Source organism: Vulpes vulpes, chromosome 1 (genome assembly GCF_048418805.1).
Source record: "Vulpes vulpes isolate BD-2025 chromosome 1, VulVul3, whole genome shotgun sequence".
NCBI lineage: Eukaryota > Metazoa > Chordata > Mammalia > Carnivora > Canidae > Vulpes > Vulpes vulpes.
Window position 1 is genome coordinate 92,705,997 of NC_132780.1, and position 27,256 is coordinate 92,733,252.

General features: G+C 39.8%; 1 protein-coding gene across 14 annotated transcripts in view; it reads left to right on the top strand.

The window, feature by feature from the left end:
* The window catches only part of MAP7 (microtubule associated protein 7), a 149,692-nt gene extending 124,181 nt beyond the window's left edge, over nt 1-25,511 (top strand). For 4 of the 14 annotated variants that reach the window (XM_072720138.1, XM_072720147.1, XM_072720153.1 and 1 more), the window contains 10 exons: nt 1,623-1,774; nt 7,767-7,882; nt 8,415-8,698; nt 10,901-11,117; nt 12,261-12,651; nt 13,036-13,086; nt 13,191-13,248; nt 15,792-15,894; nt 22,052-22,275; nt 24,007-25,511. In XM_072720138.1, coding sequence (XP_072576239.1) covers nt 1,623-1,774; nt 7,767-7,882; nt 8,415-8,698; nt 10,901-11,117; nt 12,261-12,651; nt 13,036-13,086; nt 13,191-13,248; nt 15,792-15,894; nt 22,052-22,275; nt 24,007-24,017 — 1,607 coding nt within the window. In that variant the 3' untranslated portion in view covers nt 24,018-25,511. Of the gene's footprint in view, nt 1-1,622; nt 1,775-7,766; nt 7,883-8,414; nt 8,699-10,900; nt 11,118-12,260; nt 12,652-13,033; nt 13,087-13,190; nt 13,249-15,791; nt 15,895-22,051; nt 22,276-24,006 lie in introns of those variants that run through there. The other 10 variants (XM_072720143.1, XM_072720165.1, XM_072720172.1 and 7 more) reach the window with 4 other exon arrangements.
* The last annotated feature ends 1,745 nt before the right edge of the window (nt 25,512-27,256 follow it).

Below are 27,256 nucleotides of genomic sequence, written 5' to 3' on the forward strand. Positions count from 1 at the left end.
ATGCTTTGTTGTGGCACTTGAAAAAAGTTATTTTCAAATAGTTTCCTCTGTGATTACAGGAAGCCAAATGAGACTAGGTTCTCCTTTCTCACAATGAAAGGAATCTTCCTTCCCCATTAAAGTCTAAGGCAAAGACGTAGGTCAACTCCCAAGTAAGATACACATATTCTTCTAAGGAGGACTGAAGGGGAATGCAAAGTGTTTTAGTTTATCCTGAAGAAATAGAGTTCTGTTTTCAGAGGATTGGAAAAGAGAATGCAATTTCCAGTCCATTCCCTGCCTTGACCATTGAGTGATGACTCAAGATACTGCAAATTGTTTAATAAGAGAGCACGTGAATAAATAAGCAATCTGATCAACTTTCTGTTTGTAGAACAAATCAGAATAACATTTTTTAACTCTATAATTCCAGAATTCCTAATTTGTCCTGCCAACTTTTGAGGTTTTTTTTATTTTTAACTTTTGAGTTTTTAATTTATTAATAAATACTATTATGCTTAGCTGAAATAATGGTCTTTTTGTAAGTTTGCTACAATGGCTATAGGCAGGTAAAGTCATTTTATAACATCATCCAAGCACATCGTATTCTCCTCAGGAGTTATGTTTCATTGTCTTATTTTTTTGCTGGAGAACAAGATTTCTGGGTGAGATCTGAAAGTGAACCTTGGAACCTTAGTACCCATACTTTTGATACATATGTAGTGTTATAGGAACTTCCTTAAATCCATTTTTTGCTTGAAATCACTTGATAAATCACTTGATTAATGACAGTGTTCCTGTGACACTGAATAGTCAGAAACGGTGATTTTTTTTAAAAAATATCCCAACCTGAGTAAAACAGTAAAAGCTATTCCATGATTCAACTTTGTTTTTGGCAGTTCTAACATATGTGTGTTCTCATCACCATTTTAAATGATTACATCCTATATCCTCATATGTTCTTCTGCTTGTTATAGACCATCAAATGCCTTGGCTTTTGGGAAAACCCAGAAGCCATGCATCTGATTTGGCTTTAAATAGACAAAACATTTACAGAATTTATTTCTGGAAATTATTAGTTATCCTTGTAGCAAGTTGTAACACCTAGTAAGACTTGATTGTTTAACATTATAAAAATTCTGTTGCTTTTTTCCACTGGCTGTTGAACTTTACTCCTGAAATAGTTGGAGTACATCTTGTTTGCCTGCTTGCTTGCTTCCTGTATCTCCACCTTTTACTCCATCTTTAAGCTAATTAGGAAAAATCTGATTATAAACAGTCCTTATATAAAAATGATCTGTCACTAATGTGTTTTCCCAGAACCATCAGTTCATAGCAATATAAGGCCATTGCTTTCCTTAATTATTAGACTCTATCTGTATCTTTAATCCCTATTTAAATAGCCCAATAACTTACATAGCCTAGGGTTTTCACTTGGACATGGCTTCTTTTTGGACGCACTGTAAACTGATAGGACTGTGAGGAGAGCTGAATATGATGGTTCTGGGCACCTTTAGGTAATAACTTCTTCTCCCTACTTTTTTCTCTATTTCTGCTTTGCTTCTTTTCCTGAACCCGCTTTTGGCTTTCCTTCAACTGCTCCTCTGGCACTCTTGTGTATAAAACAATCACCTACACCCTAGTTATCCCCATTTGTCCTCGTTCAGCATCTTGCAGCCCCATCAACATCATGCCCTACAAAGCTGCACACTCTAGAAATCTGATGGATCGACCAAAATTCTTGATAACACCACCGGAGGGCTCTGCGAGAAGGAGGACTGTTCATGGCACAGCGGTGAGTAGCCGTTGGGAGCAGCCAGGCAAGTCTGCTGTGTCTGTGCAGAGTGAACACCACCCCAAGGTGCGGTGTGGGTGTCAGAGTGGGAGGTGCCCACACTTGGACAGTAGTGTCCTCATGCTTCCTCTCCACTTGGGAGTTTGGCTCCCCCTAAAAATGTGAATCTGAGGATGAAAACTATTCTTTATTCAAGTGTGTGCATGCAGCAAGTGTCGTGACGCACACTTTTACATTTTTGAAAGTAAGAAAGTCCTTGAAGGGGAAGTGGGCCTGGACTGCTGCCTCTGCATTTTATTAAACCATATCTAAAAGTTAGCTGAACTCTAAATGTGGTTCAACAAAAAGCAAAATAAAGAGTTTTCATCTGTTTAGCTAATCCCCATCAGGACCCACATTTACAATATTGTAACAGTGTATTTTGAAAACACTAGCAATTTGCTAAGTAACTAATACTTGAAAGGCAACTGGGCTGTTTTATAGACTCAAATTTTGCAAATGAAGAATATAATTTGTACTTGTAATTACTGGCAAGGTGGCTGAGCTAACATTAATTTTCACCTATAATTAATTTCCTGCCATAAATGCAATGAGGTAACTCATATGTCTCCAAGAATCTTTCTTCCTCAAACTGTATTTTATTTAGTAGCCATTGAAAGAAGTAGACATGCCTTGTGATGGTCAGGCATTGTACTTACTCCTAAAGGACTCCCCAGCCAACCGGAGGATCTCATTGCCTCTCTCCCATGGTAACACTATGACCTATTTAATGAAAGGCTGAACAATTTTTTTTTTCAGTCTTAACTTCCCAGAGCAGTTGAGATTTATGAAGCTGATGGACGCTTCAAAGGATTTTGCTTAGATGTTTGAGGATAATTTGAAGGTTGTGAGAGCTTGATGGCTTTGCCTACAGGCAGTTTTCTTCCAAGGCCCAGGCTTTCAGGAATCAGTGTTTAATTCCTGATTGAGTCAGACATCCAGGCCCACAAGGAATTCTTGCAGGTGAGACTTGGAGGTGAAACTACCTTTGGTATCTGGGTAGTTGCTCATCATTAGCACATCAGTGCTTCACAGTGCCTAGCTATGGATGAGAACTAATAGAAGAATTTTGCCCCCAAAGGCTGGGTACTTATTGAAGAGGTAAAAGTACTGAGCAAAGGAAAAACATCTTGTTGTGGATAAAAGGTCAACCTGATGTGCCAAGAGGGAAGAATGAAAGTTGACCCTTGGCCAACAGATTAAAGGAGAGGGATTCTCATCATACCATCCAAAAGCTCCACTTTCTCACCCATTTTAATTTTTTTAATGCCTTCCCCTTTCTATATTTGATTTATTGGTTATCTTTTCAGCTCTTTACATGCAAACATTTAGGCAAATACCTATTTCCAGAAAGTGACTCACAAGTCTTTTATACCCCAGAGCTCCCTTATGGAATTCAGTTGAACAATCAGCAACATGTGGTCATGGAGCACTTGAAAAGTGGCTAGTGGAAAGAAAAAGAAAAGTGGCTAGTGAGAATGACAAACAGAATTTTAAATTTAATTTCCTTTTTAAAGATGATTATAGTAAAGGAAACATATAACAAATTCACCATCTTAATTGTTTTTAAGTGTCATTTCAGTAGTGGTACATATATTCACGTTGTTGTGCAGCCTGTCACCAGAACTAATTAAATCTTGCAAAACTGAACTGTGTCCAGTGGACAACTCCCCATTTCCTCCTCTCCCACCCCTGACAAGCCACCATTTTACTTTGTTTCTATGAATTTGACTGCTTTAGATACCTCATATAAATGGAGTCACACGGCATTTGTCTTTTTGTAACTGGCTTATTTCACTTTGCATAATGTCCTTCAGATCTGTCCATCCATGTTTTAGCATGTGACAGGATTTCTTTCCTTCTCAAGGCTAATAATATCCCGTTGTATGTATGTATACACATACATACAAACACACACATGTACACATACACCACATTTTGTTAAGCCATTCATCTGCTGATGGACATTTGAGTTGCTTCTGCCTCTTGACTACTATGAATAGCACTGCTATATACATGGGTAGCAAATATCTTTTCAAGATCCTGCCTTCAATTTTTTGGGATACATATATATACATCAAGAAGTGAGATTGTTGGATTTTGTGGCAATTCTATTTCTAATAATTCAAGGAGCTGCCATACTGTTTTCCATAGCAACTGCACCATTTTATTTACATTCCCACCAGCAGTGCAGAAGGGTTCCAATTCTTCCATATCTTCACCAGCACTTGTTATTTTCTGGGGTTTTGTTTGTTTTTCTAGCAGCCATCTGAATGGTATGAGGTACTATGTCATGGTGGTTTTCATTTGCATTTCTCTAATGATCCATGACATTAAGCATTTTTATATGCTTGTTGGCCATTTACATATCTTTTTTGAAGAAATACCTATTCAAGTCCTTTGCTCATTTTTTAATCTTATTCTTTCATTTATTTAACCTTTAATTTTTTTTATTGAGTTGTAGGATATTTACACATTCTGGATATTACATACTCTGCATGTTAATCTCTTATCAGATATATGATTTGTAGATATTTCTCTCATTCTGTAGTTTACCTTCTTACTCTGTTGATTGTGTACTTTGATGCACAATAGTTTTTAAGTTTGATATAATCCCATTTGTCTATTTTTGCTTTTGTTGCCTGTGCTTCAGGTGTCATATCCAAGAAATCAGTATCAAATCCAGTGTCATGAAGCTTCCCCTATTTTCTTGCAGGAATTTTATAGTTTTAAACAGTGTTATATTTAGGTCTTTAATCCATCTTGAGTTAGTTTTTGTATACGGTGTAAGGTAAGGGTCCAAGTACATTCTTTGGCACGTGAATATCCAATCTTCCCAGCAACATTTGTTGAAGAGACTATCTTTTCCCCATTGAGTCATCTTGGCACCCTTAATTGAGGATCTTTGGACCATGTACACAAGGATTTATTTCTGGGCCCTGTAATCCATTGGTCTACATGTCTCTCTTTGTGTCAGTACCACACAGTTTTGATTACTAAAGCTTTGTGATATCTTTTGAAATCAGGAAGTGGGAGGTCTCTTTTTTCTTTGTTTTCAAGATTATTTTATCTATTCAGGGTTCCTTGAGGTTCCATTTAAATTTAGGGTGAATTTTTATATTTCTGCAAAAAAAATGACGTTAGATTTTGATAGGGGTTGCTTTGACTCTGTGGATCATTTTGGAGAGTACTGACATTTTAACAATAAGTCTTCTAATCTGTGAACACAGAATATCTTCCCATTTGTTTTCTTTCATTTCTTTTAGCAATGTGTTTTAGTTTTTAGTGTACAAGTCTTCTGCCTTCTTGGTTAAGTTTATTCCTAAGGGTTTAATTCTTTTTGATACTATTATAAATAGAATTGTTTTCATATTTTTTTCAATTTAATTTTAATTAATCTAGATTAATTAAATCTAGATCTAAACTCAAATGACCAAATGTGGCTAGTGGCTAGCATACACAGATGTAGAACATTTCTATCATCATAGAAAGTTCTATTGGACAGCAGTACCTTGAAGTATCTGTCTCTATTATCTCTCTTGAAAGTTATTTGTATCCTAAACCTAACTCTAATTGTAAAATAAAAGTCTTTGTCCTAAGTTGTCCGTTGACATGTGCATTTTGCTGTGTGTCTTCCACAGTAGTCTTTTGGAAAATGTTAATAGGAAAGATTATTGTACAGAGTGCTGGCTGTTAGATCTGGATGAGGATGAGGAATGACTTTACATGTGTGGTACCCAAATACGTGATTGGGTTACAAACCACTGAAAAGACGTCTAAAAGAACTAAGAGGGTAAAACCATCTACCTGCCTGAGAGGATGTTGTCTCAAGTACTGAACATGTTTCTAAACTTCTCTTTGCCTATTTCTCTATCCCTATAAGATTAAAGGGAGGGCAGTTTTAGGAAAGAAAGAACGGGTTCAATGGCACTTTATTTTTTAATCCAAAAAGAAAGATTATACAGTTTTGTAGGTTCATTCCCACAGTGCCTGTCTTATCAAGACTCAGATGATGAAATTCATCCCCGTATCCTCCACGTCACAAATTACTCTTCCTGATTTATTTTCTCATTCAGATCTCTCCTTAATTTGACTTCAGCCAAATTAAAATGTTTTTGAGAAAAAGGAAAAAACAACTACTTGGAGTACATAACCCCAACTTCCCCTGGAAGAGTTCTGGGCCTTCCACTCTGACATAATTGTCAGAGGCATAAGTGCCACCCAATATACCTGCCAGAAGAGTCCCATGTGCTGGCTGCCACTTCTGCTACCCAAGAACAATAGCTGTATCCTGAGGCCCTACCTCCAGCCTTCTGGGACCAGAAATGGGGGCAAAGGCTGGTCATGCAGCCACAAGTGATAGGGAGCTGGCACATATCTTGTAACGCTCTTTCCTGCCCCAGTCTTTGTTTCATTTAGAAATTCTGGGAAGACATTGAATTTTTTTTTTTGTATATTTTTTAGTGGAGCTCGATTTGCCAACATATATATAACACCCAGTGCTCATCCTGTCAAGTGCCCCTCTAGTGCCCTTCACCCAGTGGAAGACATTGAATATTATTTGATATTCATATTACACACACACACACATACACACCCCTATAGCCCAGTCTATCAACTAGGCTGTTACTAAGAAAAGTGGAGAGAAACAATGAGAAAGGATACTGAAGGGGAACAGGAGTGGGGAAAGGAAGGAAGAGGGGAATTGATGCTTGCACCAGGAAGAAAGGAGAAAAAGGTACGCTCCAGTGTATGGGCCCTGCAGCTAGATACAACAAAGTTCTGTCCCTTCCCTTGCACTCTCAGTCTGCTCTCCTGGGAGGGTCCCACAGAGCAAAGTGCTGACAGGTGCTCACACAGGGGCTTCCAGCCAGTATCCAGTCCTGTCCCAGAACATTTTTGGCAAGTTTCAGATACTTAGAATGAGTCTTTCTTGCCCTGTGCATTTTTGTGTTTGGGGGTTGTTTTTTTGTTTTTGTCTTTTTGGTTTGGTTGACTATAGCTTACCAGACACTTCTGGGTTTCCCTTTGCTCGTTTTGACTTAGCAAAGGTATCACCTGTCTGGCTGAATTTCTAGTATGCAGTTAGAAAAGGAAGGATGCTTTTTTTATTTATTTTTATTTTTTATTTTATTTTTTTTTATTTATGATAGTCATCACAGAGAGAGAGAGAGGCAGAGACATAGGCAGAGGGAGAAGCAGGCTCCATGCAGGGAGCCTGACGTGGGATTCGATCCTGGGTCTCCAGGATCACACCCTGGGCCAAAGGTAGGCACTAAACCGCTGCGCCACCCAGGGATCCCAGGAAGGATGTTTTGACACACTCTTCCATTTCAGTTTTATCCTTAAGATTAAAAAGAGCTAAAATTCTTCACCTTGAACCTGAGTTTTCCTTTAAGAGCAAAAGGACATTAGATGAGAAATAAATTATTTATATAGTATCAGTATAAAGGGAAAAAATGAATTAATGTCTGATATAGCAGATAAGTTAAGATTAAAAAAAAAAAAAAAGACTGAGTATGGTATGTTCCAACATAGAAAAAAAAGAAAAAATGCTAAAGAATTAAAATGGGGGAGAAATGGGGAAATGGAAGTGACTTTTATTTTGATATTTGTGTGAACTAAAGACAGTGAGAGATTTTTGCCCCAGGTGATTGTAGATACAGAGTACAGGTGCTTTCTAAGAGTATAAATATATATTTCTTTAGCAAATGTAACTCCAGATCAGACATCCAGAACTTTATTAATTAGTGTCAGATGGTGTTAATTCAGTTATAATGTTCAGGTTTAAGCTAACAAGGGCTTTTTGTTGGAGTGGAATGGATATCAATGACAAAGGTTGGAAAATTTCCAAAAAGTCACTCAATGGGTTGTAGCTCCACTCTTGAATATACTGTTAATGGGATTGTCCCACTCATAGCAAAATCTAATCATTGTGTTTCTTGGAACTTAGGGCTATAAAAGAGAGAAGGAGAGAGAAAACCTACCGATCCACCCCACATCTGCCATTCGGAGGGCTGTATCTCCATCTCATCCCAAAGCAAGATCACCAGCTCCCTCCCGACTCTGGTAAGCAAAATTTAAGAGGTTGTCTGGGTTGCCATGCTGAAGAATTTGTAGCATCTCTTCTCTGAAAGCAAACTATTCTCTCCACGGTGTCTGGTATTGTTTAGGGAATAACATTTTTCCTTGTAGGAAAGAAAAAAGGAAATGGGAATGAGTCTCTAAAGTGAATATTTCTGGGATCCCTGGGTGGCGCAGCGGTTTGGCGCCTGCCTTTGGCCCAGGGCGCGATCCTGGAGACCCGGGATCGAATCCCACATCGGGCTCCCGGTGCATGGAGCCTGCTTCTCCCTCCGCCTGTGTCTCTGCCTCTCTCTCTCTCTCTGTGACTATCATTAAAAAAAATAAATAAATAAAGTGAATATTTCTGTGTTTGCCACATAAAAAACAAATACACCAGCTCAGTATCTCTTCATTTCTTCTCCTTACTGGTGCTGGTGTTCTAGGACTGTCAAGTGGTAGAGGAGTGGGGGAAGGAAGGTTCTGGCAAGCCTGCTCTGATGGCTCCTATTTTCTTTCCCCTGTTTATTGCCCCTAGGCTTCCATCTAAATCCTTTCCCCATCTGCCTGGCACACCCAGACCAACCTCCTCCTTGTCTTCTGGATCAGTCAAAGTTGCCCCTGCCCAGGTCCGGCCCCCATCCCCTGGCAACATCCGCCCTGTCAAGCGAGAAGTCAGAGTGGAACCTGAGAGGAAAGACTCTGAGAAGGAGCCCCCAAAAGTTGTCAATGAGCCATCACTTAAGAGCAGGGCACCTTTAGTGAAGGTGGAAGAAGCCACAGTTGAAGAGGGGTCACCTCCCGAGCCAGAGGCTGCTCCTGGTAAGATTCAGCTGACTTGTGATGAGGTGTGGGTTGCTTGCTCTTCTTTGGGGGACTTGGAAATTTTACTCCAAGGTTAATTTTGGGAACTTTTCCTACGTGAGATTTTCTTACAAATAAAGAAACATCCAATCAAAAGCCACAGCAGGGCAGCCCGGGTGGCTCAGCGGTTTGGCGCCGCCTTCAGGTCCAGGGCGTGATCCTGGAGACCCGGGATCAAGTCCCACATTGGGCTCCCTGCACGGAGCCTGCTTCTCCCTCTGCCTGCCTGTCTCTCTCTCTCTCTCTCTCTCTCACATGAATAAATAAATAAAATCTTTAAAAAAATTAAAATTAAAATTAAAAAAAGGTTTAAAAAAAGCCACAGCATATTCATTCAGGTATGATTTATGATTCCTTTTATTGTCCGAGTCCTTTTTTTCACAAAATGTGGTGTTCAGAGCACTTGCATCAGAATTACTTTGTATTAGTTATCTTTTGCTGTGTAACAGATCTTAAAATTTTGTAGCTATAACAAATTATGACATCGCACAGATTCTTGGGGCAGGAGTTTGGAAGCAGTTTATCTGGGTTGTTGGAATATGGTGCACACACATGGCTGAGCTCCATTTCATGGCACATGAACCTCTCCATAGAGTTGCTTGATGTCCTCACAGTCTGTCTGTTGGACTTGGCTTGCTGGCTTTCCCTCAGAGACTGTGATTTGAAAGAGAACATCACAAAGAATGCACACTTTTTATGCCTAGGCCCAGAAATCCTATACACAGAAGTCACAATCTCTGTCGTATTTTATTCATTAGATGCAAGTGACTAGATTCACCTCACACTCAACTGAAGGGGATTGGTCTCCTCCTTTTAGAGGAAAGATCTTCAAAAAGTTTATGGAAATATTTTTAATTTACCACTTCTATAATGTTTCAAAGGACAAAGTGCTGGCCCTATATTAGTCCTACTGAATCCAAGTATGTGGTGGATCCAGGAACTCTGAAAGACACTAAGCTCATCAATCAGTTCCTCTGCAGGATTGCCAGATAAAATACAGAATGGCCAGTTTATCCTATGCATACTGGAGTTTAAGGACCGCTGGCTAGCCTCTCTGGACCTTGACAGAGGTCAGAATTCGTTTCAAAAGACCCAGTAGATCTCATCTCTGCCAGGCTAACTAAACCAGGTGCTATTTAGAAGTTTAGAAATCCTTGAAACTAGGAATTCAGTATTTTTTGTTGAAAACTGTCTGCATTCAAAAGTTTTCTCCTTAAGACTTAATTTGAAATTGGGGGTAGGAGTAACAAAGAATAGATAACTCAAGACAAGTGAAAGCGTTGTTAGTAGAAGAGTCCAGTCCTTATTTGCATGGAAAGGGAGAGAAGGGAAAGGCCAAAATGTGTCCTGGAGGCAAAGAAAAATGCCTAATCATGAGGATTAAAGAAAAATCTTAATCATGAAAGGAGGGTCTAGAATACCAGAGATCACACCTCACAGTGGAGCATCTCTGTGGGACTCCTAGAATGGCTCTCTAGGCCGTTTCCTGAATGTGGATAAGGTCAAAGACTTGTGCTCCCATCTTACCCTTGGCATCAGGATGGACAGTGGAGGCCCAAATGGGTAAGGAATGAATACGAGAGCCAGCTCCTAAAGAGGCCCTTGGGTCCTCCCACCTCAGACCTGGAGACAGCTCTAGGCAGTCAAAAAAAGACTACATCTTCATAGGGTATCATCTTCCCAGCCTCCATCTGGGCTTGTGGCAGGGATGCAGAGGATGGTCAATGAAAGGCTTTGGTCTGCTAGTAATAAATAGTCACTAAAGAGAAGGAATTTTTTTAATGTAATGAGAGGCAAATGTAAGATCTCATCTTCTTTTTGCTCAGAGTAGAACTTCCCACAGAACCTAACGTGAGGCTCTATACTGAGTACACATTCGATATATGTTGTTAACTGATTAACTTGTATGAAAATAAGACTTGGTGACAGAGTGTCAGCTTTGTTGGATGTCTCACTTACACACATGCCTTTTTGTTATCTGTTGCTTGGTTACAAATAGAATACAGTGAAACCGTGAGAACACACAGTAATAAACATTCCCTTTTCTCTTATAATGATGAATTCTAGGCCTGGGGTGTGGGGAATTGGGGAATGCTAGTTTTTGTTTTGTTCTTTGGGTTTTGTTTCCAGTTGATTTTCTCCTTGTACCTGTTTGTACAGCTGCTCCGGCCCCGGCCCCCACTCCAGCGCCGGTCCCAGCCCCAGCATCAGTCCCAGCCTCGCCATCCACTGTGACTGCCAGCGCTTCCCCCAAGACCTCCGCAGGCACCACCGACCCAGAAGAGGCCACGAGGCTACTAGCTGAGAAGAGGCGGCTGGCCCGCGAGCAGAGGGAGAAGGAGGAAAGGGAGAAGAGAGAGCAGGAAGAACTGGAAAGGTAAAGCAGTGACTTTGCTCAGTGAGCAGTGACATCCTAGGGATCCCTTAGATCATGTGTTCAGTCTGACAGACAAAGTGGTAGTAGTGATGAAGGTGAAGGGATTAGCTGCTTCAGAATCAGGCCTCTGACCACTAAATGGTTTTTTTTTTAAACATCACATTTTCTTACTAAAATGACAGTACAACAACCTTGATAGAGAAATGTTTAAAGAAAAAAAATCCATAATCTCACCAGTTTTCAATAATTGGCAAAGTGGGTTCTGGGTAATCCTTTCCAGTCTCCAGTGCGAGGGTTTGTTTACATACGTAAATATGTATACATGCATCTATTTATATAATTATAACCACAGTAGAGGTGTAATTGTACAGTCTGATTTTTTTTTACTGAACATATTCCTAATCTCCATATTTCCTCATTATCTTTCTAATAGTCATTTTAAAGCTGCATAATAAAAGCTCCTGTTTTCTTCCAGATAAAACTCTTCAGAGGAAGTTGCTGGGTGAGATAGTTAAGCACCCCAGATTGCCTGCTAGGCAGGATGATAGGGACAGCTGGCTTCGTTGGCCTCCTCCTGAGGCTAATAAAACCAATGTCAAGGACATTGTTCTTCAAACAAGCAGAACTGCACTTTGAGGGAGGATTGCATCCCCACTCCCACCCCCGCCCCCTGGACTGCTAACGGATCTTGGACACACCTACCCTTGATCCCAGCAGGGAGCTTACATGGTCCATCTTCCTCCTGTCCTGTAACAAAACTGTGACCTTTATTAAGTTACAAAGATTACCTGGGGGGAAGGGGGTTCAGATTCATTACTAAAATGCCCCATTATGGAATTAAACAAGTCTCAGCCTTTACAGATAGTTCGTTGCACACCCTTTCACAAAACGAGCTCTCCTCAGAATATTAGTGGTTGCATTTTCCTTCCGTTTACCGCGAGGAATGCAAGGCTTGGGAAACCCGGAGGAAGAGCAGAGGATGGCTTCACATTTGGCCCCTGAACCACGCGGAGTGTGTCCCGTGAAGATTTTCCTGCCTGCCCTCGGAGCACACTGCCCGGGGCCCCAGCCACAACCCTAGCCTCTCCTCAGGGAGCACCCCGCCCCCCAGTATATCTCAGCCACGTTTGTATTTTTTTCCAGACAAAAGAGAGAGGAGCTGGCGCAGAAGGTGGCGGAGGAGCGGGCGCGGCGCGAGGAGGAGTCCCGCCGGCTCGAGGCGGAGCAGGCCAGGGAGAGGGAGGAGCAGCTGCGGCGGCAGGCGGAGGAGCGGGAGCGGCGCGAGCGGGAGGACCAGGAGCGCGCCCAGAAGCAGGTGGGGGCCCGGGCCCGGGCCGGGAGGGGAAGAAGTGCCCGCGCGCCGTGCGCCCGGGCCGATGCGGGGTGCCGCAGCCCTGCTGGCCGGGTGCACAGGCCCGCTTCTTATTTCCAGAAGGAAGAAGAAGCTCGCCTTCGTGAGGAAGCGGAGAAGGCTCGGCAGGAGCGGGAGAAGCACTTCCAGAGAGAAGAGCAGGAGCGCCTGGAAAGAAAAAAGGTGACGCGAGCCTCAAACAGAAGCCCGGGATGCTGTTCCCATTGTTCCCCAGCCCTGACGCCCCGGGCCCGGAGAGGAGCTCACTGCTCCCAGAAAGCGAATGCACTGCCCCGTCCAGGCCCGCCAGACGAGCTCTCAGGATGCATCGTCGCCTCCAAAGAAATCAGTTTCCATAGTGCGGCCCTCACCAAAAACAGTTCCTTCCACTTGGTGAGGCCTAAGTCAGCTCAGCTTGACGTGAATAGTGCCTGTTAAGATGAAGCGGTGGTTGTTACACTTACCCAAAGTCACAGAGTGTCTGAGTGACCCGTTTACTTAGTGAAACGCGCCAGGCTAGCCTTCTCTCCCATCTGACTCCTCTGCTCAATTCTCCGTTTCTTGTAGCGACTTGAGGAGATTATGAAAAGAACCAGGCGAACAGAAGCTGCAGATAAGGTACTGAGGTGGACATTTTAAACAGTTCTTAGTGATTTATTTTTCCTTTACTTTCTCTTGTAACTTTAAGATTTAAAATTGTTTTTTCTTTCTTTTTTTTGTAGAAAACCGTTGATCAGAGAAATGGAGATATAACCAAGGGAGCTCTCACTGGAGGAACAGGTATTTACTTCAGTGAATTCAAATATATTCAAATATAGAATTTTTGGATTCACTCCCTGGAGATCAAGATATTCATTGATTGAGAAGAAAAAGTACTCATTGACTTATAGAAGCTTAGGCGTGTGTCATCTAGTCCATAGGTTTTCCCCTTATGTAAAACTCTCCCATTTCTGGCAGATATTTTTTCACATTTGTTTGTACTCTAATAGTGTACTTAATATTTTAAGTCATCTTACATTACAAATATCCATATATATAGGTATATGTTTGTATATATCTGTATGTATATAGAGAGATACCTATACACATGACTAGAAGAATTTTCTTTGTGTTATAAAATTAAATTTCTTTCATCATTTACTGTCTGCTAAAGTAGCATGAATTCATATTTGCTCTTAAGGGCTCTACACTTACACATTCTGACAAATTGTATTTATGACAGTTCTCACAAGAAAATGTATACATTTTTCCCTTCTGACTTCAGAATAGAGTTCGTTGAAATTAGAAATTAGTTGAAATTTCACTAGAAAGTTGTTGATGCCTATAGGCTTTGGACAGAGATAATTAATTTCTTGGTGATTTTATTTTATTTTTTTATTTCTTGTTCACCTTAGTGTATTAGTAGCCAGATTCAATTAATATTTATTAAATGGTCTCTTTGTGTCAGGTACCTCCTGCATACCTTTTCTTCTTTAATTTCCACTGCAGCCCTGTGAGGTAGAAGTGCTTTACTTTGGAGTCAGCAAGCATTTTCAGAGACCTGTCATGTGCCAGGCCTTGTTACAGGTGCCAGGATTCAATTTGAACAGGCCAGGCCAGGTCCCTTCCCCCCAGGAGCACTTGGATGGAGTGGCAGGCCCAGCTCATTCAGCTGGAGTCCAAGCTTATGATTCTTCTTCTGTGATCCCACATGGTCTTCATGATTGTACAGACAGGTGGTTGGTAGATACCTCATTATGCGGTCTTCCTCTTTCCTCATCTGCAATATCAATATGACAAGAAGGCACCAGAGATCCTTCACCTTCCTTTGCTGTTTTTTTCTCTTTTAAGACTGGAATAAAGATCAAATGAAATGATTTATGTGAAAAAAAAATTTCTGTAAACTCTAGAGGTTGCCAAATGTAATATATTGGTATTTTGGGATGTGGTTTTATTTCAACAGAAGCTGTCCTAGTTCCTCTATGTCATGATTTCTTCCTAGTAGCCTTTTCGTGCTTTTTTAAGGATGCCCTAATTATATTTTTTTGGAGAATAACCCTAATGATTGCCTCTTAAGCCCATTGTATTTTTACTGGTTGTCTCCCTGAATGTTATAATACATGGAGACTTTATGTAGGCATAGCCCCCAGTGGGTCATCAGATGGAGCGTTTTAGGATGTAAGGTACACCAACACAGGGTTGAGGGGCTGATGCTGTAGTTAGGGCATGGCCAGGTTCCTTGTTTTTTTGTTTGTTTTTCCATCTTTCCCCTTCCTGCTGTTCCCCTGTCTGTTTGTTGAATATTCTTTGTACCTCAGCCCCAGAAGCAACAGAAGCAAGAGGGAAGGTGCCAACTTGTCAGTCATCATGTCTGTGTTTATCAACTCTCGTGTCTGGTTTGAGTTAATACTGCTCCAAAGAGGCCTGAGGATTATCTGGCTAACAAATGGGAAAACTTCTTTTTCCCATCCCATGTGTGGTTGAGGGCTCAATGGTGTTGCCAGTGCCCCAAAGAGAATTCTAAGGCAGGCAGACAGGTGAATTTACTGATCTATCAGAAATCTTCAAGGCTGCCTATTACCAGCTTTGTGAATTTTGGCACTTTTAATAGTTATTAATCACTTCTTCAGACTCTCTGGACCTCTGGCAGCTCTACTGAATTTGTGCCAGGTTATGAAATAACACTTTCTTGGAATTATATTTCAGTTTTTCTTTCATGTCAAGCTGAAACCATAATCTGCCACAAATTTCCATGAATCTCTGACCTATATGAAGGTTTATAAGATTCTCCGCCACCAAATTGTTGGTTTAAGCTGAATTATAGCATTGAGCATTGAATGACAAGGTGGCATAGTAAAGTACAATTCACTGGCCTTCAATTCATGAAATCCCCTTTAAACGGAGTTTAAAATTATTTTTTTATCACTTAAGGTAGTTCATGGTGATTTGCTCTGAATCCTTCAGAAAATATTCACCATCAGCCTGATCAAGTCAGCTTATTGCTATCTTCATCAATCGCTTTGGTTTCAACATTATAAACTTTTTGTTCAAAGTCAATTTAGTGCAAGCAAAAATAGCAACACCGATTTCTACCGTTACATTGCGCTAGGCACTGTTCTAAGTATGTTGCATATGTTAATACCTTTAATTCTCACCACAGTGTAGAGGGTAGGTATTCTTATTCATGAGGAAACTAAGGCACAGAAAGTTTGTGTCCTGCCCAAGGTCACAGAGCTGGTAAGTAGCAGAGCCAGGACATAAATCCAGGCACTCTGGCTCTTGGGGTTCGGTTTGTTAATAGCGTAATAGTAACCCTTTGTCCCATCTTCTTTAACTGTGTCCAGTGGTATCTGCACTCCCATGTGTGACAAACTCTCCAGGAAATGGAGAACCAGTGGCCAGCCCACACGTGGTTACCTCACACCAATCAGCAGTGACTGTGGAGAGGTGAGTCAAATAACTGGGCCCTTTTTACTGATACACATGAAAGCAAAGCACTAATCCCACCAGAACTTCCTGGCCTGATGGAATTTCAGAGTTTTAATGTGAAGATTTGTTTTTATTTGGGTTCATTAATTTTTGGTAGAGCTAGTAACTCTATAGTCAGAGGAAGAGAAAATATCTTTTTTTTTCTGGGAGTCTTTAAGTATGATGGTTAGGTTTATGTGTGCCTATTAAAGAAAATTACAAGGAAGAATTTATTTGTATATATTCAACATGATCTAGAACGTATTCTCACCCTTTAATGGCATATTTTCACTGTACATAATATTCTAGTGTATCACAGGTTTGTTCTATAGTAAAATAGTTTTCTTTTTAAGATTTTATTTATTTATTCATGAAAGACACAGAGAGGGAGGCAGAGACATAGGCAGAGGGAGAAGGAGGCTCCCTAATGGGAGCCTGATGTAGGACTCGATTCCAGGACACCGGGATAACACCCTGAGCCAAAGGCAGAGACGCTCAACCAGTGAGCCACCCAAATATCCGTACAGTAAAATAATTTAGATGCTAGTACTTCTTATATTGGTAGAAGGGCTTCTTGTTGAATAAACAGTTGCTAACAACAACCAAGAAAGAAGTGTGAGTTGCGGGGATCCCTGGGTGGCTCAGCGGTTTAGCGCCTGCCTTTGGCCCAGGGCGTGATCCTGGAGTCACGGTATGAAGTCCCGCATCAGGCTCCCTACATGGAGCCTGCTTCTCCCTCTTTCTGTTCCTGTCTCTCTGCCCCTCTCTCTGTCTGTGTCTCTCATGAATAAATAAATAAAACCTTTAACAAAACAAAACAAGTGTGGGTTGAAAAAGATTACCCTTCTCTAAAAAAAAAAAAAAAAAAAAAATTACCTTTCTCTTCCTTGGTGTTTATATTGACAGCATTGTAAGACCACTCTCAAAAATAAAAACTTGGGGTTTTATGGGCAAGGGTTATACTTGCCTGTGCCTGAAAATCCAGTTATCAAGAACTTTTAGAAGTATTTGTAATACTGTTAAAAATTTTTTAGCTATGACTTTTTTTAATTTACTTCTTTTATGAGTTTTCCTGTCTCTACTGCCAGTGTTTGCTGCCATCAGTTAATTAAAGGTCCTCAGGTTCGTTTTTTTCTTAATTTAAAAATACACACTGCACGTCGTTTTATAATATTGGCAGCAGTGAAAAAGTAAGTCATCCTAAGATGTCCATAAGTCATAAGACATCCATTGATAACTTTCTGGGACAGTAAAACCTTTTATTTTTCCCACTGTAATACCAAACAAAAGAATTTTCCTGAGACAGAGCTTATTCATAAGCTTTGATCTATGTTAAATAAATGTATCATTACCTAAGATATATAGTAAGTGATGTTTTGTGCCTTTGGTTTGATTTTCAAAGAAAATATTCGTCCCCAACTGCTATAATTAATGATATTCAATTACTTGACTTCAAAAAAAGGACACTTTTATGAAAGAGTAAAAAGTATCACAGAGGGAACCCCGTTATTATAGTATGGACCAGGTTTATTAAGCTACTGATAATTTTATCTGATCAATAACATTAGTTTACATTGGCTGACTTTTTTCAGTGGTAAAATCAACAAGTAATTAATCATTACCTGGAACATAATTTTACTATGTAAAATGAGATGATAAAATTCTATTTCCAATCATTTATTTCACCCGTTGTTTTTCTCTCTTTAAACTGCCTTAAAACCTCAAATCTCTTTTCATACAGTGTACCGTGAGGTCACTTGGCACTGACACAATATTTATATACTCAGTTCAAACCTAATTCATTTGTCATCAGCCCTTGCCACATAAGCTGGTACAGTACAGTCTGAAATAGTAATGCAAAATGAAGCACTAAAATCATGTGGTAAAACTCAGCTTTATGATAGCCATGTAGATGATCAGACTATTTTATTAGAGTATTTTTTTATTTTTATCAGAATGAGAAATGAATTTATGAGAGTTCACATAGAGAATTGGACCTCATTTTGAGAAACACAATCCATTTCTGAATGACCCTGACCTATAAGGAATGTTTAATGTGCTATAAGTTTGTTTCCCATTGCATGATACACAGAATTTGTGATACGTAGCCTAAGAAACTCTGCTTCCCTCAGTTATTTCCAAATTTATCTTCCTTGTATTTATCCACACCAAATCTTAAAGCAGTTTGTATTTTCACTTAGCATCATCTTTTTAGTAACAAAAAGAAGTGCTTTTTATTTTTCTTACAGCTACCTATTTGCAGTCTCAAAGTTAGGACCCCTGGTCAGAAACTAGGTTTTAGGGAATAAGTCCTTTCTCACAATTTTCATACCTTTTATAGTTTTATGAATTTAGTTTCTATTTTCTTCTTGCTTTCATCTTACAAACTGAGTGTTCCTCCTATGCCTAGTCTATCAGTCAGGGTCCAGCCAGGAGAGAGAAACCAGGCAAATTAATTTGAATAAGGAAGTTTAACATCAAGAAAAATTCATTGTTATTTGGGATGAGAATAACAGATTGCTAGTAAGAAGTAAAAATTTAAGAATACGGGATTAGCAGATATAAGGATCAGCTACCTCCCTGAGCCATACCCAAGGAAGAGTCCCCTTCCCCGGGGTTTCCCTCCAGACCTTATTGGAGATGGTATGGCTATGACCCCACTAGATGGTGAAGTTCTTTTATGAAAGAAACTTGATGGTGGAATTTGCCAGGTATCTACCCTCTAGGATGCTTAGGAAAGCTGTTCAGCAAGAGGTGTCTCAATAGAGGCACTTGACCACAAGCTGGCCCTAGAGAGGTGCCGGGGGAGCCCCTCCTGCTGCAGGGGCTGGATGCTGAGGCAGCCTCATGCCCAGCACAAGCCAGATACTCAGAGCGCCACGAGGGTGTGTACAGGAGCTCGCCGACCAAGCACAGCCAAACCAGGAAGCAAAATTTTCCTTGTGCCATGTCTCTCCAGCAGCCTTAAATGACAAAACTTAAAGATTGTGCCAGCTGGCAAAGGAAAATGATTTCAAGGGCCTAGGTCCAGTTTCAGAGCTGAATGACCTGTGTGGCGCCCGAGGTTTCTAGTGTTCTCAGCCTTCAGTGTGCGATGCTTGTATAAGCCTGAAAGCGATTCTGCTTGCCCAACAGGCTCCCCACTGACAGTAGGTAGATTGAAGAGGATTGGAGTTACCAAATATCTGGCCAGCGTTTAAAGGTACAGAGAAATAAATGAGCCCGGGCAGATGCTTCTTACTCTGGAAACCATTTTGGGTTCTTGAGAACTAGTATCTGTAGAGGGAGGAGCCCGTAGAATGGAGGAGAATGTTTATTTGTGGAGAAGAAACTTGCTTTGAAACAATAAACAGAGGATACAGATGAATGTGTGAGTACAAATATGTATGGAGTATGGAGGAAGGAAGACATTATTTTAAGTTTCTCAGGTCATTCTGATATATTCTTCTACCCCCGGCAGAGAATCTGCTCTAGAAGCTAAAAACTTCTCACAGGCTGCTGTCTTACCCTGCTAATGCCCAGAAGACATTTCATGCCTGTTCATAGCCCCAGGCTAAGATCCTTCACTCTTGAGGGATTTGCAGTAATTCTGGTTTTTTATCTAGTGGTTTTCCTTCAAGTCTTTCCTTTAGTTTGCCCTAAAGGAAAAATAAGATTCCCAGGCCCCTGTCATTCAAACAGAAAGAGATGTATCACTTTTAATTTAAAGTTACTTGCAAAAAAATTAAAAATTAAAAAATAACAACAAAGGTACTTCTTATGGCATGATAATAAGCATCAAGAAAGAATAAGGTCCTGGATACAGTAAGCCATATGGACTGTCAGATTCCCACCATGGTCCCAGCTACCTTCCCCAGGTAGATTTTTTTTTTTTTTAAAGTAATCTCTACACACAACATGGGGCTTGAACTCGTGACTCAGAGTTCAGGAGTCGCATAATCCTCTCACTGAGCCAGCCAAGTGCCCCTTACATATATTTTAGCATGCGAAGTGCACAATCTTCAAGACACTTGCATCCAGTTTCAGCTGCCAGAGTATAGTCAAAGAAAAAGAATTCAAAAGCTGGTGTTCTTACCCTAAGAGGACACATAGATCAGATGCATATTCCCTGACCCCAGTGACTTCAGTTTCAGTTTTATTGTTTCTTCTGGTGACAGTATCTTCTGAACATTTAATAATTGGCCATCCAAAGCATACAGCACAATTATTCCTCTAATTGCTAACAAGTAATGGGTGGAGAGATCAGGTAGGAGTGGGAGGGGAAAATGAAGTCAACTATTGACTCAAGTCTGGGTTGGCATAGTATTAAAACTTGTTAGCACATGCAAGCCTGGAAGGTGAAGGCAAGTTGAGATGGCCAAGGAACAGGTCTTGGAGATGCATTCATCTTCTTTATCTTTTGTCAGAACTTCTGAAGATCACTTCGGGATGAGAACCAGACTGTTTCTCTGGTTACAGAAAGCCCATTGGTTTTGGGAAAAAGCCAGGAGGATGGGTATGGTGGCTGATGCAAGCACTTAGAACAGTGGATATGAGGCACATGTGCATGCTTGTGCCCCCCTGCATCATTACTGTGATGCCAAGCCTCCTTGGTGAAATAGCAAAACACTATTATACTGTGTGTCTGTGTACTGTTTTTCTGTTATTCTTCACAGACTTTTATAAATATACTTTCAGTGTATTCTGCAATACTTTGTGAGGCATGTAGGACAGGTATTTTTTTTTCTAGAAGAAAAGTTTAACTAAAAAGAGCAGATTTCTCAAAATAAAAAGCAATGGAAAAATTGGATGTATATTAGCTTTATGGTACCATCTGGGGAGGAGACAGAAAAAGAGTTGATTTGCTAAACTTCAGGCATTTGGCATTATACCACAGACTTGATTTTCTGATCTCTAGCCTCTTACCATAGACCTTTCTATAGTTAAACATTCAATTGATGATCAGTATGTATTAGAAGTTAAAACCTTCACAATTTTTGCTTCATATATTTAGTCTTTTCCATTTAAAAATTTTAAATTTTTTAAAATTAAAAAATTTTGTCAAATAGGGTCTTTTTTGATACATGAGCAGAGCACTGAACAAAATATGAAGCTTGCAAATATATGTTTACTACTGCACTCAGATAAAGTGAATAATCTAGTATTTATTTGCATGGGCATTTTTTCTGCTGCATTATAAAGCATAATAATGAACATATAATGGGTTTTCAATTTGGTTATGGAGCCTCTAAAGAGAGGAGAAACTGTGGGTAGAAAATGAAGGATTTGATGGCCAATTGAATGTACCTCAAAAATAAATCCAAGACATTAAGCATGAATTAATGAGAAGGTGGGGTCAGAAGCAGATTTAAGGGGCAAAGATAAGGGTGGTCTTAAAAAATATACCTATAAAATTATGCACGTTTTAGGAAGCCAGAGGTAGCCAGGAAGGGCTAGCATTTGGATAGCCAGGTACTATACAAAATGTCATAATGAGCAGAACACAGGACCAGAGATCAGGAGATCATGCATTCAGTTTGGACTGTGTCTCAGTAGTTCTGGGACTCTACCAATTATTCCCCACACCCCTGAATTTCAGCCCCCTCATCTTTGAAATAAAGGACCTGATAACAGCTACTGTTTTCTCAAACAAAGGCATGTGAAAATGCCTGCAGTAAAAGTTGTTAAACATGTGTTGAAAATCATCTATTCTAATGGATACATTGTTTCATTTGATAAATGTTTATAACAAAAAGAACAGATTTTTTAAAAATAAGAATGTAAAATTGCAAATATGTCAAAATTCACCATGTTTGTGAATGATATAATCAATCAGTCTTAACATTTGATTCTAAAATTATTTGTTGTGGGATCCCTGGGTGGTGCAGCGGTTTGGCGCCTGCCTTTGGCCTGGGGCGCGATCCTGGAGACCCGGGATCGAATCCCACATCAGGCTCCCGGTGCATGGAGCCTGCTTCTCCCTCCTCCTGTGTCTCTGCCTCTCTCTCTCTGTGACTATCATAAATAAATAAAAAAAATTAAAAATAAAATAAAATAAAATAAAATTATTTGTTGTAAAATCATTTTTGATTGTTTCAAAAATGTATTTTCTAGTTTTAATGCTAATTCCTTTCAATTTTGATTTTTCCAACCCTAGTACTCCCAACTTGGAAAAACAACCAAGTGAAAATGGAGTATCTGTGCAGAATGAAAATTTCGAGGAAATTATAAACTTACCCATTGGATCCAAACCATCTAGATTAGATGTCGCCAACAGTGAAAGCCCAGAAATTCCTTTGAATCCAATTCTGGCCTTTGATGATGAAGGGACAATTGGACCCCTGCCTCAGGTAGATGGTGTTCAAACACAACAGACAGCAGGTAAGCTTGCCTCAAGCTCCCTTCAGTAACCATCACCAATATGTGACACTGCATGAGAGGATGAAACTTCTGTGGTTGACTATGGCAGCTTTGTTCTTCTAGGGACCACATGAAATAGATTGTATAAGGATTGTAGAAATTGAATTTTGAGTTGGATTGAGCAAATTCTAGGGCCTCTCCTGTTCCCACAAGTAGGTGCGCAAATCTAGTCTGTATCACCCACTGGGGGTGTCCATCCCCTTTCCTCACAGAGCAGTCCTCACTGCCCAAAACACACTCACTGTCAGAACATGCTTCATAGGAAGACAAGTACTTCATGCCTCACCATAACGTAGGGACCATTGGGCCTCATTCTGCCTCCTGGTTTTTGTTCTATCTTTCCCAGCTTTTCAGATATATGAAGACTGCCATCCTGTTCTCCCATTTTTCTCTTGTTCAGGTTTAGCAGCTTGGATGATGTACTCTTGTCCTTTTTAAACGTAATAAGATAGTTTGAATTTAGCTAGCGGGCCCCGTATTCAGAACTAGGAGCATGTGAGCCCAGTGGTCTTCTGTCCTTTGTTGAGTGACTGTAGCTGTTGTTGAAACAACCAGCGACTCTCTCATATCGTCTCTGGGACTCACACTTGACTTGAAGTCTTCGTGCAAAAAGAACAATAGCTTTATGTGATCCAAAGAAATAAGGAGCAACATCAAAAGTTATCAACTCAAGGGTCACAGCAGCTCATCAGTCTCAAAAAATAGCTGGAATAATCTCAGCTCTGTCTCTATTCCAACCTCTTTGAATTCTGTCAAGGTAGATCATTTTCATGTATCAACCAGTATCTCTTTATACTATTTTGAACAGAGCTGGCCAAATTCAGCATGTTTAAATGGAGCCAGTGCAGAATTATTTGTGGTCAAGTTGTTTTGTCTTTCAGATTTCCATCTGTGAACTTTGTTTAACTCATATTTTCCACTTTAACTAGCTAGAAAAGCCAATGTTGAAGCACCTAGCCAAAGAAAGCTAGCCTTTTTTCCTTCTCTAATATACTGACCTTGGGAGTATAACTTGACTTTACGATTCACTTTTCTAGATTGTAAAAGGAAGCTATAGGCCTGCCCCAGGTCTGACGTTCTCTTTCTTAAGACTCTGGTAATACTGTGATGACTTGCATGTTCCTGGAAGTGCTCCTGGTGCAGCTTCCTATCTTGTCATGCCTCAGACTCACAGAGAGGCAAGGAGCATCCAGATGACTTTCTGCTTCGCATGCCAGGCCTTAACTCACCGTCTGATTTATCTGCTGTTGCATTCTCCCTGCTCCTTCCCTCTTGTAACTTCTGTAGAGACATAGTCAAGTGTCTATGATCTTAAGCGGTGTAGGGGTACCTTTGGGGTCATGACTGCTTTTCAACACATTTATTTGACCATATCTTTGGAGTCTGACACATCAGGTGCTGAGGATGTAAGACCAATGAACGTAAGTCGCTAACATCAGAGGAAAGTACAATTGGTGTGTGTCGTTTAGAAAAGTAAATGATACAGCCTAAGTTGAAGTAAAGGATGTGTTTTCCTGCTAGTGGTAGAATTCATTAAAATATAAGATTCTGATAAAATCACCTATTCTTATATAAGACATTGTATAGAAAAAGCATGGTAAAGATTTAGAAATGTAAGATATTACCACAGTATTCTTGAAATAAGATCTTAGATAAATATTAATCTGTTCTTTCTTCTGTCTCCTAATATAGAAGTTATATGAGCATTTCTTCTGAAGAACCAAAGCAGAAATTTAACAAGAATTTCTACAGTTAATGGAATTTCTTCCATGCTATTAAGGAGCATCCCCTTCCTCCAGTTTTCTAAAGATTTCTTGACCATCATTTTGAAAAGACTTTATTAAAACCAGCTAAAGACAACAGACTGGATAGCTTTTCTAATAATTTTCGCCAATAGAAAAAAAGTTCCTTATTCTTCAGTACTTTAAGATGGCTTTTGCCAGTGTGCTCCTTCTTAGCAAATCAATATTTTTCTGCATTCTCTAAAAGATGAGAGCATTTGGCTATTTAAAAAAAAAAATGGGCTGACTAGGCATGATTTTTCACATAAATATTTTGGTCTTTAAAAGCTAACATAAAATTGGCACAAAAAATTTACCTTTTACAGTATAATACTTGAAAAATAAGTACCTCTTTGCTCTACCAGTAGAGTGAATAGGAGAGGAGTTTAAATTAAGCCTGTTTGTTTAAATATTACTGCAGAGAGTTCTATTTGTAGAAGCAAACTATAGGCAGATTACCAGGTTCTTGTAAATGCAATTTGTACATGGACATTCTGCAAACCCAGCTGTCACATTCTTGCATCTCTTTTTGCAAAAGTATACTAAACAGTTTTAAAATATGAAAAAAACATTATTTTTTCAGAGCAAGAAAATATACTGTCCTCTTAAATAATGTATTTATAAAGTTTTTCCAGATAAGCTAATCAAATAAATTAGAACAACGTAACAACATTGCAAACTTTGATTTATTAGATGGCATTCCTTATGTTACCATGAGAGAATGTTTGTGATGATTCAGGGCTATATCTGATGTCTGTATATTGCTGCTGTCCCCAGGGATGTTGGGACTTACCTTTGCCTTACCTGATCACAAATTATTGGGGAGGGGGTGTTTAAAGATTTAATATTTCTTTAAATAAAAAAAAAATTTGGTTTTGCTCGTTTAAGAGCAATGAAAACATGATGGAATGTTGATTGTGTTTGGCATACGGAGCACTGTGCAGGATACCTTCATAAATGTCCTCATCTCTGCGTGGCACCCATCAACTTTGGCTCTTCACTCTTCACTTTTGCTGCTGATCTTAGCTATGCAAACCTGCACTTTCATTTGCTTAATATAATTCGATTTTATTTTACCATTTTAGAAACTACTAATAACTAAATATTGAAGGAGAAGGGATTCTGAAGGAACACATTTAGTTTTTTTGCAGAGTGTTTGAAAAGGTAAACGTCTAGCAGTATAATATGTTGGCTTTATTAAAAGAGGGATTGGTTAATCTATACTGAATGAGAAACTCATTTATTAAAATCCAAGCTATAGTAACAGCTGTAATTTGTGAAAACACTAATTTGGGGATTTTCCCTATTCTCAGTTGTCCATGTACACAGTCATATTAAAAAAATCTGTTCAACAAAGTTGTTTTATTTGTTTAAGTCGACCTAGCATGAAACACCAAATAAAATGCATTTGACATAGTTTTACTTTTAGGTTTTTCATATGTTACAACTTTACTCCGATTGAGCCTTGAGTTTTCAAATTGACCTTTATTCAATCTCTGACATTTCTCCAGCTTCCTCTGAACGGGAATATAGAATACGCTTATTCAAAATATAGAACAGGGACCCCTGGGTGGTTCAGTTGGTTGGGAATCTGCCTTTGGCTCAGGTCATGATCCCAGGAGACCCATGTGGCACTCCCCGCTCAGCAGGAGAGTCTGCTGCTTCCTCTGCCCTCTCCCTTGCTCATGCTCTTTCTGTCAAACAAATACAATTTAAAAAAAATAATAAAATGTGGAATAATCAATTTTGGCTAGGTTTTCCTGGTTTCCTTTATATTTTTAAATTTGAGCAATGATTAACAAGCTGAAAGCCTTCTACATTATCAAGTTTTAATTTAAAATGATATAAAATTAACTTTTATTAAATATTTTATTTTATTTGAGAGAGAGCAAGAGAGAACACAAGCAGAGGGGGGAGGAGGGGGAGGATGAAGCAGACTCTCCGCTGAGCAAGGAGCAGGACATGGGGCTCCATCCCAGGACCCTGAGATCGTGACTTGAGCTGAAGACAAACACTTAACTGACAGAGCCACCCAGGCGCCCCGAAAATTAACTATATTTTTAAAACAACATTACCAGAGAATGGCCTGGACATTTACAATGATTGATTGCTTTCTTTCCAGCCCTTAAAGGCCAATATTCACCTGCTGATCATAAAGAGATCTTTAGTAGGTACTACATCAGGGTCAGTCCTCAGGGATCAGATATGACCCTCAGCATGGAATGAGGGTGGGTGGGCTTCTAGTTTCTTTTTCACACCATCGTAGACTGTCTAGGCCAATGCCGTCACCAATCACAAGTTCCTTTGGTAGAGAGTGGCCCACTTTTACTGGAAGGGGTAAAGCCATATGTCTCCTTTTGCATAACCTCATTTCCTGGTGGTATATTACAATAAAAGCAAATCTACAACAGACTTCTCTCACATAAACAAATATTTATTATCAAGCAGGGCCTTCGGATTGGAACGCTTGGGTAAGTTCCTTCTCTGCTCATAATTCCACAAACACCTTGACTAAAAAGATTCACAGTAAAGCAGAAGCAGTGATATTCTGAAGGCAGGATTAACTACCCTGATTGAAGCAGGCAATGCAGGATGCCTGGGTGGCTCAATGGTTGAGCACCTGCCTTTGGCTCCGGGTGTGATACTGGAGTTCCGGGATCGAGTCCCACATCAGGCTCCTGCAGAAAGCCTGCCTGCTTCTCCCTCTGCCTCTCTATGTCTCTCATGAATAAATAAATAAACCTTTAAAAAAAAAAAAAACAGTCAATGCAGTCTTAAGTGTGTGGGGTTGGGGGAAAGATGGCACAGGAGCAAACAGCTCTAGATCCAAGTAGTCCTCAAAAGCCTTAAACTTGCAGGGTCTGTCAGATTATTATACCTCATTTTATATACTTTGCATCTAAAAATCTTTCTAGGAAACTCAAGTTCCATTCACTAATGAAAAATTACTAGCCTCCCTTATGCTGATTAACACTGGCATAGATTTAGATGACAGTATTTAGAGTACCCAGCCACCAGATTGGAGTCCTTCAAATGCTATCTGACCTAGCCTCAGCGTAAGACTAAAGTTATGCATATGTACATCACAAAGTTGATACAAAGCATTTTGAAGTAAATTAGTGCATATTAAAATATAACCGGCACCAATAAATTCTCCCATC